Source organism: Oncorhynchus gorbuscha, linkage group LG12, assembly GCF_021184085.1.
Source record: "Oncorhynchus gorbuscha isolate QuinsamMale2020 ecotype Even-year linkage group LG12, OgorEven_v1.0, whole genome shotgun sequence".
Taxonomy (NCBI): domain Eukaryota; kingdom Metazoa; phylum Chordata; class Actinopteri; order Salmoniformes; family Salmonidae; genus Oncorhynchus; species Oncorhynchus gorbuscha.
In genome coordinates this window covers 39,770,586-39,789,137 of record NC_060184.1, presented here as the reverse complement: position 1 = coordinate 39,789,137, position 18,552 = coordinate 39,770,586, and the positions used below count along the sequence as shown (strand labels likewise).

At 44.2% G+C, this 18,552-nt stretch overlaps 1 protein-coding gene across 1 annotated transcript; it reads left to right on the top strand.

The window, feature by feature from the left end:
* The first annotated feature begins 7,105 nt into the window (after positions 1 to 7,105).
* On the top strand, positions 7,106 to 18,210 carry bmp2b (bone morphogenetic protein 2b). Its single transcript, XM_046292088.1, has 3 exons — positions 7,106 to 7,549; positions 8,542 to 8,909; positions 16,833 to 18,210. Exons 2-3 carry the CDS (start codon positions 8,555 to 8,557, stop codon positions 17,756 to 17,758), a joined length of 1,281 nt encoding a protein of 426 aa, XP_046148044.1. The 5' UTR covers positions 7,106 to 7,549; positions 8,542 to 8,554; the 3' UTR covers positions 17,759 to 18,210.
* The last annotated feature ends 342 nt before the right edge of the window (positions 18,211 to 18,552 follow it).

Genomic DNA, 18,552 nt, shown 5'->3' with positions numbered 1-18,552 from the left:
CGGGACAGGAACGGAACACAAAGGAAGAAATAGGGACTCTAATCAGGGGAAAGGATCGGGAACAGGTGTGGGAAGACTAAATGATGATTAGGGGAATAGGAACAGCTGGGAGCAGGAACGGAACGACAGAGAGAAGAGAGAGCGAGAGAGTGAGAGGGGGAGGGGGAGAGAGAGGGATAGAAAGAGGGAAAGAACCCAATAAGACCAGCAGAGGGAAACGAACAGAATGGGGAGCACAGGGACAAGACATGATAATAAATGACAAACATGACACATTGAAACAGAGGGCTCATACATCACAAAACCAACTGATACAACTGATATAATTATTTTTTTCATTGGCAAGATTAGCAAACTTAGGCATAACATGCCAGCAACAAATGCTGACACTACACATCCAAGTATATCTTGCCAAATTATGAAAGACAAGCATTGTCATTTTAAATTGCGTGAAGTTAGTTAAGAAGAGGTGAAAAAATGATTGTTTGTCTCTCAACAATGACAAGCCACTGAGGATAATAGTGGACGATATTGCCACTCCTATTTGACACATTTTCAAGCTCTCAGGCTTGGCGGGAAGCAAAAGTCATTCCTCTACCTAAGCATAATAAAGCCCCCTTTACTAGCTCAAAAAGCTGACCAATCAGTCTGTTACCAACCCTTAGTAAACTTTTGGAAAACATTGTTTTCGACCAGATACAATGTTATTTTAAAGTAAACAAATTGACAACAGTCTTTCAGCACGCTTATAGAGAAGGACATTCAACAAGCACAGCACACAAATGACTGATGATTGACTGAGATAAATTGACGATAAAAAATATTGTGGGGGATGTTTTGTTAGACTTCAGTGCATGGCATTATCGATCACAGTCTGCTGCTGGCAAACCTTACGTGTTACGGCTTTACACCTCCTGCTTTATTGTGGATAAAGAGCTACCTGTCTAACAGAACACAGAGGGTGTTCTTTAATGGAAGCCTCTCCAACATAATCCAGGTAGAATCAGGAATTCCCCACGGCCATTACTTTTTTTTCCAATCTTTACTAATGAATTGCCACTGGCTTTGAGGAAAGCCAGAGTGTCTATGTATGAGGATGACTCAACACTATACATGTCACCTACTACAGCGACTGAAATGACTGCAACACATAACAAAGAGCTGCACTTAGTTTCAGAGTGGGTGGTAAGGAATAAGTTAGTCCTAAATATTTATACACCTAAAAGCATTGTATTTGGGACAAATCATTCAATAAACCCTAAACCTCAACTAAATATTGTAACAAATAATGTGGAATTTGAGCATGTTGAGGTGACTAAAACTGCTTGGAGTTATCCTGTATTGTAAACTGTCATGGTCAAAACATATTGTTGCAGTAGTAGCTAAGATGGGGAGAAGTCTGTCCATGATAAAGCACTGCTTTAACAGCACTGTCAACAAGGCAGGTCCTACAGGCCCTAGTTCTGTCGCACCTGGACTACTGCGCAGTCGTGTGGTCAGGTGCCACAAAAAAGGGAAAAATTGCAATTGGTCCAGAACAGGGCAGCACTTCTGGCCCTTGGATGTACACAGAGAGCTAATATTAATCATCCTTTCCCCCTTCTGATGACCAGGTGGCGAATCGCATCTCTGCATGTCTGGCAGACATATCAGTGTGGATGACGGATCACCACCTCAAGCTGAACCTCGGCAAGACGGAGGTGCTCTTCCTCCCGGGGAAGGACTGCTCGTTCCATGATCTCGCCATCACGGTTGACAACTCCATTGTGTCCTCCTCCCAGAGCACTAAGAACCTTGGTGTGATCCTGGACAACACCCTGTCGTTCTCAACCAACATCAAGGCGGTGGCCCGTTCCTGTAGGTTCATGCTCTACAACATCCGCAGAGTACGACCCTGCCTCACACAGGAAGCGGCGCAGGTCCTAATCCAGGCACTTGTCATCTCCCGTCTGGATTACTGCAACTCGCTGTTGGCTGGGCTCCCTGCCTGTGCCATTAAACCCCTTCAACTCATCCAGAACGCCGCAGCCCGTCTGGTGTTCAACCTTCCCAAGTTCTCTCACGTCACCCCGCTCCTCCGTTCTCTCCACTGGCTTCCAGTTGAAGCTCGCATCCGCTACAAGACCATGGTGCTTGCCTACGGAGCTGTGAGGGGAACGGCACCTCAGTACCTCCAGGCTCTGATCAGGCCCTACACCCAAACAAGGGCACTGCGTTCATCCACCTCTGGCCTGCTCGCCTCCCTACCACTGAGGAAGTACAGCTCCCGCTCAGCCCAGTCAAAACTGTTCGCTGCTCTGGCCCCCCCAATGGTGGAACAAACTCCCTCACGACGCCAGGACAGCGGAGTCAATCACCACCTTCCGGAGACACCTGAAACCCCACCTCTTTAAGGAATACCTAGGATAGGATAAGTATCCCCCCCCCCCCTTTAAGATTTAGATGCACTATTGTAAAGTGACTGTTCCACTGGATGTCATAAGGTGAATGCACCAATTTGTAAGTCGCTCTGGATAAGAGCGTCTGCTAAATGACTTAAATGTAAATGATATGAATGTCAATCTCTTGGCTGAAAGTGGAGGAGAGCTTGACTTCATCTCTACTTTTCTTTATGAGAAGTATTGACATGTTGAATGCACAAGCTGTCTGTCTAAACTACTGGCACACAGCTCGGACACCAATGCATACCCCACAAGACATGCCACAAGAGGTCTCTTCACAGTCCCCAAGTCCAGAACAGACTATAGGAGGTGCACAGTACTAAATAGAGCCATGACTACATGGAACTCTATTCCACATCAAGTAACTCAGGCGAGTAGTAAAATTAGATTTTAAAAACACATTTGGCACAGACACATGCATACACACGATAGCATAGGCACTATACACACAAGTACACATGGATTTTGGACTGTTTATATGTGGTAGTGGTGGAGTTGGGGCTTGAGGGCTGCCCTGGGGCATTGGGATATTTTTTTAGACCAGGGACAAGAGTGGCTCCTACTGGCCCTCCAACTCCACTTCCAGCAGCATCTGGTCTCCCATCCAGGGACTGACCAGGACCAGCCCTGTTTAGCTCTAAGGGGAAGCCAGCAGTGCTACCGTGGGGTCATAATATACATTTATGACTTCAAAACCCCTATTCTTGAATTCGGCTAGTGTTTCATAACCAGGGTCTGTAACTGGTTAACCTCTGCGCATGATCACCAGTGGGTCGATCTTTTAAGCATGTTGATATGTTCTCTCCCAACCAGAGTTTACTGATAGCTGTTCTTTTCAATCAACAAAATAATTGGATCATCTACTTATTCTTGATAACCCCAGTAGAAGACTACTTTCTCCACAGATAATGATATCAGTGAATGAAGGTCACTGATATGTGGTCTGCTGGACTGAGAGGAGGGGACAGCACGGGTCACATCCCTCAGGGGACCCTGCTGAGGTGATGGACACATTCCTCTCTACCTGTCACAAGACACACACACAAACACAGGCACACACACAGAAAGCAGGGATCAGATAAATCCTCTCTTTCTCCCCTTCTAATCCTCTCATTGGGCAATTAAAGATATAGTCATAGGTCACTGTGTGAGAGACTACCTTATCCTTCCATCTAAAGCAGGGATGGTCATCTGGTGGCATGCGGCCCGCGGCCCCCCTTCGATGGCCCTCGGAAAACTCAGTCAGGGTCTCAACTTACTGTTGCAAGTTAGAATAGTAGAATACACAAGGTGCAATTTTGAAATGTTTGTTATGTCTGTCACTGATAGTCAGCATATGTCAGCTAACATTTTTTGGATTGCTAAATTAGCTTAGAGGCCAGCTATCTAAACTTGATATAACGGTCGAAATACCGGCCGGGTGGCCCCCATTGATTTTGTTAGTCTGTCTCACTCAGATATCATATTAAACACTGCTAACATTTCTCTCTGTCCCATGGCAAAATGAGTGGAATCGCATGAATAGAATTTAAAACTGCAACATTTTCTCTAGATGTTTTGTGCCCCCCTCCCCTCAAAGTTGCCCATCCCTGATCCAAAGCATCAGAATACTAACAACTTTTGCCTGGCAGTTTAGAGCACCACAAAGTGTTGCTTTGGCAACACTAGGGACTCAACTGTGGCACTCAGGGAAACAAAACAATGTAGACAATTTTGTTTGTTTCAGATCAATAATATCATTAGGTGTGTTATGACATCCAGGTTGTGTGTTTCTGTGAGTGAATGAACGAATGTTGGAATGAATGAATTAATGTATGTGTGTATACAGAACAAAAAATATAAACGCAACATGTAAAGTGTTGGTCTCATTTTCCATGAGCTTAAATACATTTTCCCTAGTCACTAAAAACGCATTTCTCTCAAATGGTGTGCACAAATTTGTTTACATCCCTGTTAGTGAGCATTTCTTCTTTAACAAGATAATCCATCCACCTGACAGGTTGTGGCATGTCAAGAAGCTGATTGAACAGCATGATCATAAAAGGCCAATCTAAAAAGTACAGTTTTGTCACGCAACACCATGCCACATATATCTCAGGTTTTGATGGAGTGTGCAATTGGCATGCTGACTACAGGAATGGCCAACAGAGCTGTTGCCAGATAATTTAATGTTAATTAATCTACCATAAGCCGCCTCCAACGTCATTTTTAGAGAATTTGGCAGTACATCAAAACAAGTCCTATATCGACATAAACTGAAAGGCCACTCAGCAAGGAAGAAACCATGGCTCCAAAACCACCATAAAAAAGCCAGACTACGGTTTGCAAATGCAACTGCACACTGGGACAAAGATTGTATTTATTGGAGAAATGTCCTCTGGTCTGATGACACAAAAATATAACAGTTTGCCATGATGACCATCATTATGTTTGGAGGATAAAGGGGGAGGCTTGCAAGCTGAAGAATACCATCCCAACCGTGAAGCACGGGGGTGGCAGCATCCTGTTGTGGGGGTGCTTTGCTGCAGGAGGGACTGGTGCACTTCACAAAATAGATGGCATCATGGAAAATGATGTGGATATATTGAAGTAAAATCTCAAGACATCAGTCAGGAAGTTAAAGCTTGGTCGCAAATGGGTCTTCCAATTGAACAATGACCCCAAGCACAACTTCCAAAGTTGTGGCAAAATGGCTTAAGGACAACAAAGTCAAGGTATTGGAGTGGCCATCACAAAGCCCTGACCTCAATCCTATAGAACATTTGTGGGCAGAACTGAAAAAGCATGTGAGAGCAAGGAGGCCAACAAACCTGACTCAGTTACACCAGCTCTGTCAGGAGGAATGGGCCAAAATTCACCCAACTTATTGTGGGAAGCTTGTGGAAGGCTATCTGAAACGTTTGACCTAAGTTAAACAATTTAAAGGCAATGCTACCAAATACTAATCGAGTGTTTGTCAACTTCTGATCCACTGGGAATGTGATGAAATAAATCAAAGCTGAAATAAATCATTCTCTCTACCATTACTCTGACATTTCACATTCTTATAATAAAGTGGTGATCCTAATTGACCTAAGACGGGGGATTTTTACAAAGATTAAATGACAGGAATGGTGAAAAACTAAGTTGAAATGTATTTGGCTCAGGTGTATGTAAACTTCCGACTTCAACTGTAGATGATTCCGGCGGATTATCCCTTGTAAAATGTTATTGTCCTAGAAGCAGACAAAGACATCTTCTGATCTCAATTGGGGTTTCATCTTTTGCCATCTCAGCAAACAAAACAGACCCGTTGCTTTGGTCACAACACAACCTTCTGCCCTACCATCATTAACCAACTGGAAATAACTAGCTGTAGTCAATGAGGGGTATTCACATGGAGATGTCTCTAACATCAGAGTTGTTGATTAAAGCCTATAGGCTTGTATATAGCCAACAACACCTATCAACAAAGGACCCCAGCTTCTCTTCCCCCGAGCTGTACTATGCTGCTGGGGGCTGGTAACTGACAATATCCACTCTCTGAGAAATGGAGGAGCATCGTCGAACACCTGATGAGAGAAACAACTGCTTATTAAATGAAGTAGTGAAAAGAATCAATAAAACACAGTGTTTCGATGTTCAACCTGGGCTTGACTGGACTAGACTCAAACACAGCTACAGTTTGTTTTCTCAGGCAATCAATTTATCCTTTCAAACCGACTGGGTCCAGCCTGTAGAAGACTATGGACTTTGTCAATATTTGTCTTCTCCCTTTTCCCAGGACAAAGGATAGGAGAGGAGGGATACCAGTTAGGGGTGAAGTTCAGAGGTCAGCGCTGAGAGGGTAGGATAGGACAGTCACTACAGCCCCTAATCCCCCTAATCTACCAAAGACAACACATTTGCCAGCTCATTGTCAATGTATTTTTATCCAATAGTAAAACATGCTTAATCCAGGAATTAACACATGTTGATCAATCACCCATAGGGATCTAAGACACGTTTGAACAATAGGTGCACTTGGGTAGTACTGGGCCAATTTGTGTGTGTGTGTGTGTGTGTGTGTGTGTGTGTGTGTGTGTGTGTGTGTGTGTGTGTGTGTGTGTGTGTGTGTGTGTGTGTGTGTGTGTGTGCGTGTGTGTGTGTGTGTGTGTGTGTGTGTGTGTGTGTGTGTGTGTGTGTGTGTGTGTGTGTGTGTGTGTGTGTGTGTGTTTGTGCATAACGCAGTTGTATTCATATATTCCATCCACATGGCGCAATTGCTCTAATTAGTTTTGAAACTGTTACACCTTATTACAATTTTTTTAAACAAACTTTTTCATGATCAACAATGAAATACTTGTAAAAATGTTGTCTGGTTTTGCATAAATTGAGAAATAACACGAGAACAATGCAGAACAATGAGTATTTTACAAAAATAGATAAGAAAACCTCAAGTTATTTATGTTGATGCTTTCAAAATAAACAATGCTATATCACACAAACGAATAAAAGTCTATTGTCAAAGAAAGTCTCATATCTGAGTCATTTTGTAAAAGCCAAAAGATATAAAGGCCCATAGCGCGAGTTTGAGCAGGCTACTGTTGGTGACTGGTAGAAAAGGCACAGGAGGTGGTTGGAATCGACATGAATGACAGCCCTGCGTTGGTGACATCACTGGACGACAAAAAGCCTCGTCCGGGGAAGGAAAGGCAACAATCAATTGGACTGCTACAGTGCCGCGCACAGGAGAGAGAGGTGACGCTCCCCAACCCACAGACACAGAGTACAAGGAGCGACGGACAGAGTACAGTTCAATCTTCCACACCCGCTCTCTGCTAAACTTGATCCTACTAAAATGAGCATTTGAAGATGTTTAACGGCGCTTTTTTATACTTACTTCGATGGGTTCTGTCTACACAAGTCCGCTTAGATAGAACGTAGGCATTTATTTTATTTTATTCTATTGACCAAGAAGTCTCCAGATTCCCAGCTGCGGAGATATGTGCAAAAGAGGAGGCGATCGGAGCAGTGGACGGACTGTAATTTCGTCCACAGAAGGAAAGCGTGGAATAAACACGAATTAATGTGGAATTTATTGGAGCCCAAAGCTGGAAGGACGACTGGACACAGCGCTTCCTTATCAGGTAAAAAAAATGTTACAGGTACTCATTATTGAAGTCAATGACAACTTTCATATTTAGGGGAAAGTTGCCCAGCACTCATGGACTAGGCTACATATGTCCACTGAGTATTCTGGATCTAATTTCCGTCTCGTGATTTCCCAATTCTATTTAAAAAAAACACACTTAGTTCAAATGAACTGCTGTCACATAAGATGTTTCTTTTTTCTACTTTGTAAGCCTGTATTTTGGGGTGAAAGTTGACACAAATTCCAAAACATAAACAGTCAAATGAATATATTGTGGTAGTATTCTAAGGTCGTGTACTTTTTGATTGAGACCTAGGTGTTTTTGATGTCTTTGTCTGCGCGGCGGAGTACGCCTGGCCAGCACACGCACGTCAGATCTCACACCTGCGAACTCCTTGAAGTAACTACACTGCAGTCAAAGCCTCACCAAATGACTCTCGTAGCGCTGTCTGACTGCTGCGACGATTGTCTCTATTAGAAACGTTTTGATGATTACATTATTTCACACTTTGTGTGTTCTTAGGGCTATGTTGTACTTTTTTTTGATACACCTCCACCAAACACGTCCTCTCATCGTTTCTGTAATTGCAGACTTTTTTGTCTGCCATCTTCTCTCTGTTCTTCTTCCAGTTTTCTTAGATTTTCTCCTTTCCTGTACCTACCCCTTTTTCTGTTAGACAATTCTCTTTCATACCTTCTTCACCTTGATATGCTGGGGGTTGAGTTTTGCCCCTATATGTGTTAAAATATCAATCTCCCATTTCTCTTAGCATAGTCCGCAGGGATGTTATTCCCAACCATTCTGCTCTTTACTTCAAAGTGACGTGTCATTACTTTTAACCTGATTTTCCTTGAATAATAATTCCCATTGTGTGGAAGAAGAAACAGCGTATCGCAGCTGATCTGGGGTAATTTTACAGTGATCCGCCGTTGTCTCGCGTCGGCGGCGCCTGTGTATTGACGGAAGCTGCTCTCCTCTCCTCACAGGGACTGACTGACCATGGTCGCCGTGTTTCGTTCTCTCATGGTACTGCTGCTGGCTCAGGTGTTGCTAGGAGGCGCTGCGGGACTTATCCCCGAGGTCGGCCGGAGGAAGTACAGCGAGTCCGGGAAGCAGAGCCCGGAGCAGTCGGAGAACTTTCTTAACGAGTTTGAGCTGCGGCTCCTCAATATGTTCGGACTTAAACGGAGGCCGAACCCGAGCAGGCAGGCTGTGGTGCCCCAGTACATGGTGGACCTGTACCGTATGCACTCGGCGAACGGAGACCACAGCACTAAACGGCCCCGGAGCATGGGGAGACACGCAGAGAGAGCCGCCAGCAAGGCCAACACGATTAGAAGCTTTCACCACGAAGGTACGTATTAGTGGCATATTTCACCTGGCGACGTAGAGCACCTCTACTCCCTCAGACATGTCAACCCTGTATTTAAACATGACTCAGTGGTGTGAGGAGGATTTTCAGAGCAATTACACTTTTTTTTATGACAGGCCCACTCATATCCCAACAGAGTGACACGCGTCAGGGTCACATCCCCGTTATAAGTAGATCATATTATAGTAACAAGTGTAATTTAACAATCTAACGAGATAAACTCATTGTCAGGGTTCGACAGAGAAGTGGTTGACGTGTAACGTTGAAGTGAAAAGTCATCTCTCAAATATGAGTTAATGCAACCCGTTACCCGGAACATTCCATTGACTGTGCTATAACAGGCATCACAGCATCAAGGTTGGCGGTATCACAATTTGTTTCTTAATAATTTATGGTGTTTGAATGGGCCCTGAAAACAGTTTTTCCAGACACGCAACTCAGCAGAGGGATAAAGTAAGGGCGGTGTGCGTGTGCGTAGGTGATAGTCATCGCCCTGCTGCTACTTCAATAACACATGACATGACACTACACTGTCTACACACGCATTATGATAGAGGCCACTGCGGCAGACTGAGCTGCGTCTCATTTTTAGACAGGACTGAAAAGTCAGTCACTTAGTCATTCTGGTTTTGGGGGGGTGCACGTTATTCTTTTCCAATCGCTCTTCGTGCGTAATTATGCACCTTCTAATAATAGAACCCTATAATTACATACTTATTATATAGCTACACATGCGTCGCTGACTGCGATATTTCACAATAAAACCATACATTTATATACCTCAGAAACGCATGCCAACTAGATGATTGTTTCAGTAAGGGCCAATTGGTCTAAATGCAAAAATATAGTAACCGTGGGTAGAGATGTGTGCATGTGTTCAGAGTATGTCGAACCTTCTAGTCTGGGCATTTCATTTACAGTGCTGCAACAAAACAGACCTGTAAACCTTAACCTCTCATTGCTTGAAACCCATCGCCCCTCATGCATCTGTACTGTCTATTTGGGGCTCCCGAGTGTAGCGGTCTAAGGCACTGCATCTCAGTGCTAGAGGCGTCACTACAGACCCTGGTTCGATCCTGGGCTGTATCGCAACCGGCCGTGATTGGGAGTGCCATAGGGCGGCACACATTTGGCCCTGCGTCGTCCGGGTTTGGCCGAAGTAGGCCGTCATTGTAAATAAGAATTTGTTCTTGCGTAGTTGAATCAAGGTTAAATGAATTAAAATAAAATACTAATCTGTCTTGAGAATGAATATGGCCTATCATTGAGTTTGCGCTAGCTCCAGTAGTGTACAGTACATGCCCAATGCATTCGTGGATGGCCTTTTACACAGACTCCCGAGTGTTTGACTGCATGGGAAGTTTCCACAAAGTGAATGACTCGTTGGAGTGGTTGAGTCAGGATAGGTGGTGTTCTCCTCCCCTGATGCCTGGTAGGGATGACACCCAGTGGACACACTGACAAACTACAAACACCACTGATACACTACAAACGCCACTGACAACCTACAAACACCCCTGACACACCACAAACAGCACTGGCACCCTAGAAACACCACTGACACACCACAAACAGCACTGGCACCCTAGAAACACCACTGACACACCACAAACATCACTGGCACCCTACAAACACCACTGACACACCACAAACAGCACTGGCACCCTAGAAACACCACTGACACACCACAAACAGCACTGGCACCCTAGAAACACCACTGACACACCACAAACAGCACTGGCACCCTAGAAACACCACTGACACACCACAAACATCACTGGCACCCTACAAACACCACTGACACACCACAAACAGCACTGGCACCCTAGAAACACCACTGGCACACCACAAACATCACTGGCACCCTACAAACACCACGGACACACAACAAACACCACGGACACACAACATATACCACGGACACACTACAAACACCACTGACACAATATGGATATCACAGACACACTACAAACATCACTGGCACCCTACAAACACCACTGACACACCACAAACAGCACTGGCACCCTAGAAACACCACTGACACACCACAAACATCACTGGCACCCTACAAACACCACTGACACACCACAAACAGCACTGGCACCCTAGAAACACCACTGACACACCACAAACATCACTGGCACCCTACAAACACCACTGACACACCACAAACAGCACTGGCACACTAGAAACACCACTGACACACCACAAACATCACTGGCACCCTACAAACACCACTGACACACCACAAACAGCACTGGCACCCTAGAAACACCACTGGCACACCACAAACATCACTGGCACCCTACAAACACCACGGACACACAACAAACACCACGGACACACAACATATACCACGGACACACTACAAACACCACTGACACAATATGGATATCACAGACACACTACAAACATCACTGGCACCCTACAAACACCACTGACACACCACAAACAGCACTGGCACCCTAGAAACACCACTGACACACCACAAACATCACTGGCACCCTACAAACACCACTGACACACCACAAACAGCACTGGCACCCTAGAAACACCACTGACACACCACAAACATCACTGGCACCCTACAAACACCACTGACACACCACAAACAGCACTGGCACACTAGAAACACCACTGACACACCACAAACATCACTGGCACCCTACAAACACCACTGACACACCACAAACAGCACTGGCACCCTAGAAACACCACTGACACACCACAAACATCACTGGCACCCTACAAACACCACGGACACACAACAAACACCACGGACACACAACATATACCACGGACACACTACAAACACCACTGACACAATATGGATATCACAGACACACTACAAACACCACAGACACACTAAAACACCACACTGGCTGGCTGCCATGGTGACTGGGACTGAGACCACTCACTCCACTACTGTAAACTGCCGCTCGACTCCGCACTCCGCACCTTGGAATACTTTTCAGCCATGTTTAGTTGTTTATCCTCCTTGCCTCCTCCTGTGCTCCAGCGTAGCATGGTTCTGGATATTTCAATTGTTCCCATGGTGTAAGTGGGAAGAGTGGAGGCCCTATACGTGTAATAGACGTGTAGCTACACTTGTAAAACGAAACGTAAAATCCTGAAGCCCTATCGATGCACCACATCTCTTCCTTGATAATTCATTTCAGAGGGATTATTCATTTTTTGTGATATTGGTTTTCAAAAAGAACAATTTTCTTTGCCAAAAATAATATTCCAGGCCTAACACAGGCACCGGCTGCCAGAGACAGGCAGAGATGAATGACCTAACATTAGCCGTTATCTTTTGTTTTTGGCACACAGCGGAAAAACAAATTAGGAATGTTGATACACTCATATCTGTGGTTCACAACTATTAGACAAGCCCTGACATGTTGTTCACATGCAGCGCAGCACCCCCTTCACTAACACAGCAGGGATCTGGAGAGAGAGAGAGAGAGAGAGAGAGAGAGAGAGAGAGAGAGAGAGAGAGAGAGAGAGAGAGAGAGAGAGAGAGAGAGAGAGAGAGAGAGAGAGAGAGAGAGAGAGAGAGAGAGAGAGAGACGCAGCGCAGCACCCTCTTCACTCACACAGCAGGGATCTGGAGAGAGAGAGAGAGAGAGAGAGAGAGAGAGAGAGAGAGAGAGAGAGAGAGAGAGAGAGAGACACGCAGCACAGCACCCCCTTCACTCACACAGCAGGGATCTGGAGAGAGAGAGAGAGAGAGAGAGAGAGAGAGAGAGAGAGAGAGAGAGAGAGAGAGAGAGAGAGAGAGAGAGAGAGAGAGAGAGACAGAGAGAGAGAGAGAGAGAGAGAGAGATGGAGAGATGGAGAGGAGGAGGAGAGAGAGGGGGAGAGGGAGAGAGAGGAGGGGGCAGAATAAAAAGAGAGATTTGGGGCTAAAGAGAGAGAGAGGGGATTTGGGTTGAAGAAAGAGATAGAAGGGGAGGGGGAGATTTGGGGCTGAGGAGAAAGAGGGGAACGAGGCATTTTGAAGTGACTGGGCCAAAAGAGAGAAGGAGAGAGGGATTTGAAGAGAGAAGTAGACAGGAGGGGTTTTCCCACATCAATAAGGAGTGATAGGCCTATTTGAGGTCTTTGTGCTTCTGGAGGGAGATTTAGGATGAGAGGGTGGAATTTCCTAAATGCCTCCTTTGAAAAAGCCCTGAGTTCAAAGTTGGTGTTTATTTTACCACTCCAAACAGATAACAATCTTGTCTTTGTACCATCTGTAAAACACATAAAGGTAAATGTTCAACGTTTGACGACAATCAAAAAAAGACAAGTGTTGACATTGTCATGTATCTGACATCACTAAATGTAATTATCAATCAAGCCAAATATGCACAGAGTAATGGAAAACATTATGGGTGCGTTTGTAAATTCACTCGGGCTATCTACTCTACTATCTACTCTACAATCTACGATTTCAGAGCACTCTCGCCTGAGTGTGCCAGAGCGCAGAATAACTGGCAAATTTACGAACGCTCAACACCCGTTGAATATGGCCTGTGTCAGTAAACGGTTATACGAAAAAACATTATTAAATAGTTGCAACTCTGCTAGGGTGAGTAAAATGCTCAGAGTTGGGTGTTCTCTCATTATGTGTCTGGAAGTAGCTAGCAAGCTAGCCAAAGTTAGCCAGTTAGCTTGGGTGCATGATTGCCGTTGTGTGGTCAGAACGCTCGGATCAACCCTCGGACAGAGCATCCAGTGGGCGCTCTGAACGCTCCAGAAAACAACACGCTCTGAATTTAAGAACAGACAATCTGACAACGCTCTGAATTTAAGAATGGACAATCTGACAGCGCTCTGAATTTAAGAATGGACAATCTGACAAAGCTCTGAATTTAAGAATGGACAATCTGACAACGCTCTGAATTTAAGAATGGAAAATCTGACAACGCTCTGAATTTAAGAATGGACAATCTGACAACGCTCTGAATTTAAGAATGGACAATCTGACAAAGCTCTGAATTTAAGAATGGACAATCTAACAACGCTCTGAATTTAAGAATGGACAATCTGACAACGCTCTGAATTTAAGAATGGACAATCTGACAAAGCTCTGAATTTAAGAATGGACAATCTGACAAAGCTCTGAATTTAAGAATGGACAATCTGACAAAGCTCTGAATTTAAGAATGGACAATCTGACAAAGCTCTGAATTTAAGAATGGACAATCTGACAACGCTCTGAATTTAAGAATGGACAATCTGACAAAGCTCTGAATTTAAGAATGGACAATCTAACAACGCTCTGAATTTAAGAATGGACAATCTGACAACGCTCTGAATTTAAGAATGGACAATCTGACAACGCTCTGAATTTAAGAATGGACAATCTGACAACGCTCTGAATTTAAGAATGGACAATCTGACAACGCTCTGAATTTAAGAATGGACAATCTGACAACGCTCTGAATTTAAGAATGGACAATCTGACAACGCTCTGAATTTAAGAATGGAAAATCTGACAACGCTCTGAATTTAAGAATGGACAATCTGACAACGCTCTGAATTTAAGAATGGACAATCTGACAAAGCTCTGAATTTAAGAATGGACAATCTGACAAAGCTCTGAATTTAAGAATGGACAATCTGACAACGCTCTGAATTTAAGAATGGACAATCTGACAAAGCTCTGAATTTAAGAATGGACAATCTGACAACGCTCTGAATTTAAGAATGGACAATCTGACAAAGCTCTGAATTTAAGAATGGACAATCTAACAACGCTCTGAATTTAAGAATGGACAATCTGACAACGCTCTGAATTTAAGAATGGACAATCTGACAACGCTCTGAATTTAAGAAATGGACAATCTGACAAAGCTCTGAATTTAAGAATGGACAATCTGACAAAGCTCTGAATTTAAGAATGGACAATCTGACAACGCTCTGAATTTAAGAATGTAAAATCTGACAACGCTCTGAATTTAAGAATGGACAATCTGACAAAGCTCTGAATTTAAGAATGGACAATCTAACAACGCTCTGAATTTAAGAATGGACAATCTGACAACGCTCTGAATTTAAGAATGGACAATCTGACAACGCTCTGAATTTAAGAATGGACAATCTGACAAAGCTCTGAATTTAAGAATGGACAATCTGACAAAGCTCTGAATTTAAGAATGGACAATCTGACAACGCTCTGAATTTAAGAATGGACAATCTGACAATGCTCTGAATTTAAGAATGGACAATCTGACAACGCTCTGAATTTAAGAATGGACAATCTGACAAAGCTCTGAATTTAAGAATGGACAACCTGACAACGCTCTGAATTTAAGAATGGACAATCTGACAACGCTCTGAATTTAAGAATGGACAATCTGACAAAGCTCTGAATTTAAGAATGGACAATCTGACAACGCTCTGAATTTAAGAATGGACAATCTGACAATGCTCTGAATTTAAGAATGGACAATCTGACAACGCTCTGAATTTAAGAATGGACAATCTGACAAAGCTCTGAATTTAAGAATGGACAACCTGACAACGCTCTGAATTTAAGAATGGACAATCTGACAACGCTCTGAATTTAAGAATGGACAATCTGACAACGCTCTGAATTTAAGAATGGACAATCTGACAATGCTCTGAATTTAAGAATGGACAATCTGACAACGCTCTGAATTTAAGAATGGACAATCTGACAACGCTCTGAATTTAAGAATGGACAATCTGACAACGCTCTGAATTTAAGAATGGACAACCTGACAACGCTCTGAATTTAAGAATGGACAATCTGACAACGCTCTGAATTTAAGAATGGACAATCTGACAACGCTCTGAATTTAAGAATGGACAATCTGACAAAGCTCTGAATTTAAGAATGGACAATCTGACAGCGCTCTGAATTTAAGAATGGACAATCTGACAACGCTCTGAATTTAAGAATGTAAAATCTGACAACGCTCTGAATTTAAGAATGGACAATCTGACAACGCTCTGAATTTAAGAATGGACAATCTGACAACGCTCTGAATTTAAGAATGGACAATCTGACAACGCTCTGAATTTAAGAATGGACAATCTGACAAAGCTCTGAATTTAAGAATGGACAATCTGACAGCGCTCTGAATTTAAGAATGGACAATCTGACAACGCTCTGAATTTAAGAATGGACAATCTGACAAAGCTCTGAATTTAAGAATGGACAACCTGACAAAGCTCTGAATTTAAGAATGGACAATCTGACAACGCTCTGAATTTAAGAAAGGACAATCTGACAACGCTCTGAATTTACGAACGCACTCTGAGTGCTCTCTGGCACGCCAGGTTAAATGTCTGAACACACCCTAAGATAAATGAGATCTACTTCCCTATGGCCTTTCATTATGTCATAATAATCTAGCTTTGATGATTCCATGGTGGGCTTTATCCACACATCCAATAAAAACAGGGCTCCATTATGTAGCAAACAAATGGTAAAGGGCAGAACATTCTCTATGGTATTTAGTGGCCTTGCAGGCATAATGCTTCGAGGCTATCACTGTTCCCTGCTAGATCTTATCAATAAATGGGAACGCCACTGCTTTGATGTATGGACCTGGCAATGTTGCAGCTGGATGGTCATAATTGTCACCTGTTCCCTTTACATTGACTCATGCTCTTGGAGTTAGTGAGTGTGTGTGTATGATGCCGTGTGTATGACGACAATGATCTACACCCACACACGGCCAGTCGTTTTCTTGTGTGTGTGTGTGTTTTAGTGAGCTATGGAGCTATGGAAAGACAACCCGTTTGTTAAGACAGTAAATATTGGTCCGTCATGGAGTGACTCTACAACCTTTATAGTTTAAAAAAAAATGTCCTGAGCTTAGCCATGAATTTCTATGTCAACATCATCCACTGACCCTTACTCTCTCCTTCTCTTCTCGATTGTAGAATCCATGGAGGCTCTGGCAAGTCTGAAGGGCAGGACCACCCAGCAGTTCTTCTTCAATCTCACCTCCATCCCTGGAGAAGAGCTCATCACCTCTGCAGAGCTCCGGGTCTACAGGGACCAGGTCCTGGGGGCCACAGCAGCTCCCACCAGTAACACCAGTCACAACAGCAGTAACCGCTCCAGTACCAATACCAGTACCAGTGTTGGTGGCATCCATCGTATCAACGTGTACGAGGTGTTTGGAGCCCCTGCATCTCCCCATGGGGAACCCCTGACACGCCTCCTGGACACTCGGCTGGTGCAGGATTCTCTGAGCCGCTGGGAAAGCTTCGACGTCAGCCCCGCCGTGTCCCAGTGGTCCTCCGGGGGGAGCCACAACCACGGATTCATGGTGGAGGTGTTCCACCCTGACACCCAGGGGGGCGAGGAGGCCCAGAGACAGAGCAGGCACGTCAGGGTGAGCCGCTCCCTCCACGAGGACCAGGACTCATGGCCCCAGGCTCGACCCCTGCTGGTGACCTACAGTCATGACGGGCGGGGGAACGCGGTGCTGCACAGGGACAAGAGACAGGCAGCAGGCCACAGGAAACAGAGAAGGAAGCATCAACACAAGGCCAACTGCCACAGACACGAACTCGATGTGGACTTCAGCGAAGTGGGCTGGAACGAGTGGATAGTGGCGCCCCCTGGCTACCATGCCTTCTACTGCCACGGGGTATGTCCCTTCCCATTGGCCGACCACCTCAACTCCACCAACCACGCCATCGTTCAGACGCTGGTCAACTCTGTGAACTCCAACATCCCCCGGGCGTGCTGCGTGCCCACAGAGCTCAGCCCCATATCACTGCTCTATCTGGACGAGTATGAGAAGGTCATCCTCAAAAACTACCAGGACATGGTGGTGGAGGGGTGTGGCTGCCGGTGAGACATACAGAGAGAGAGAGAGAGAGAGAGAGAGAGAGAGAGAGAGAGAGAGAGAGAGAGAGAGAGAGAGAGAGAGAGAGAGAGAGAGAGAGAGAGGGATGGGATGGGATGAAGGGATGGAGACTGAGAAGGACGTAGAGTGTGAGGCTATATGGACACACGGTTTCCCAATGAAAATGTTTTATTTAAATGAAAGAAAAGACACAAACAGAGCTATTTTGGGAGAAGAAGTACAAATAACTATATATGAATATATTTATGTTTAGTTAAAGTTGGGAAAAATAAATATTTTACTTGGAGGAATAATCCTTTACTGGTTTTGAAAATGTATATCTGATGTACATTTCGAATTGGGTGCAATACCACATGAAGTATAATGCTCAGATTTTTATTTTGTATTTATTTCTATTATAACCACTTTGTTTGTAAATAAATCATGTGTATTTATCGCGAGAAAACTCTTTGGTTGTTCTAATTGTCCCCCAACATGTCCAGCTGACTTCACAACGTGTGTTTGAAAACGTTCAAATCACACGAAGGATGTCAAGGGGTGAAAAGGTAACGGAGCTACAAACTTCTCCCACATAAATTAGCTGCAAAAAAACAAAAAAACAAAAAACAAAAACAAGACTAGGTTAAAAGCTAACTCTCTAAAACGGAATTGCCCAGATGAAGTATTTACAGTTACTATGATAAACATAGCTGGAGCATGGTGGTGTGTTTTGAAAAGGCTCTGTGTAAGTGTGGTGTAATGGCCTGCAATGGGGTATAGAATCACATCAGGGTCCAGGGTAG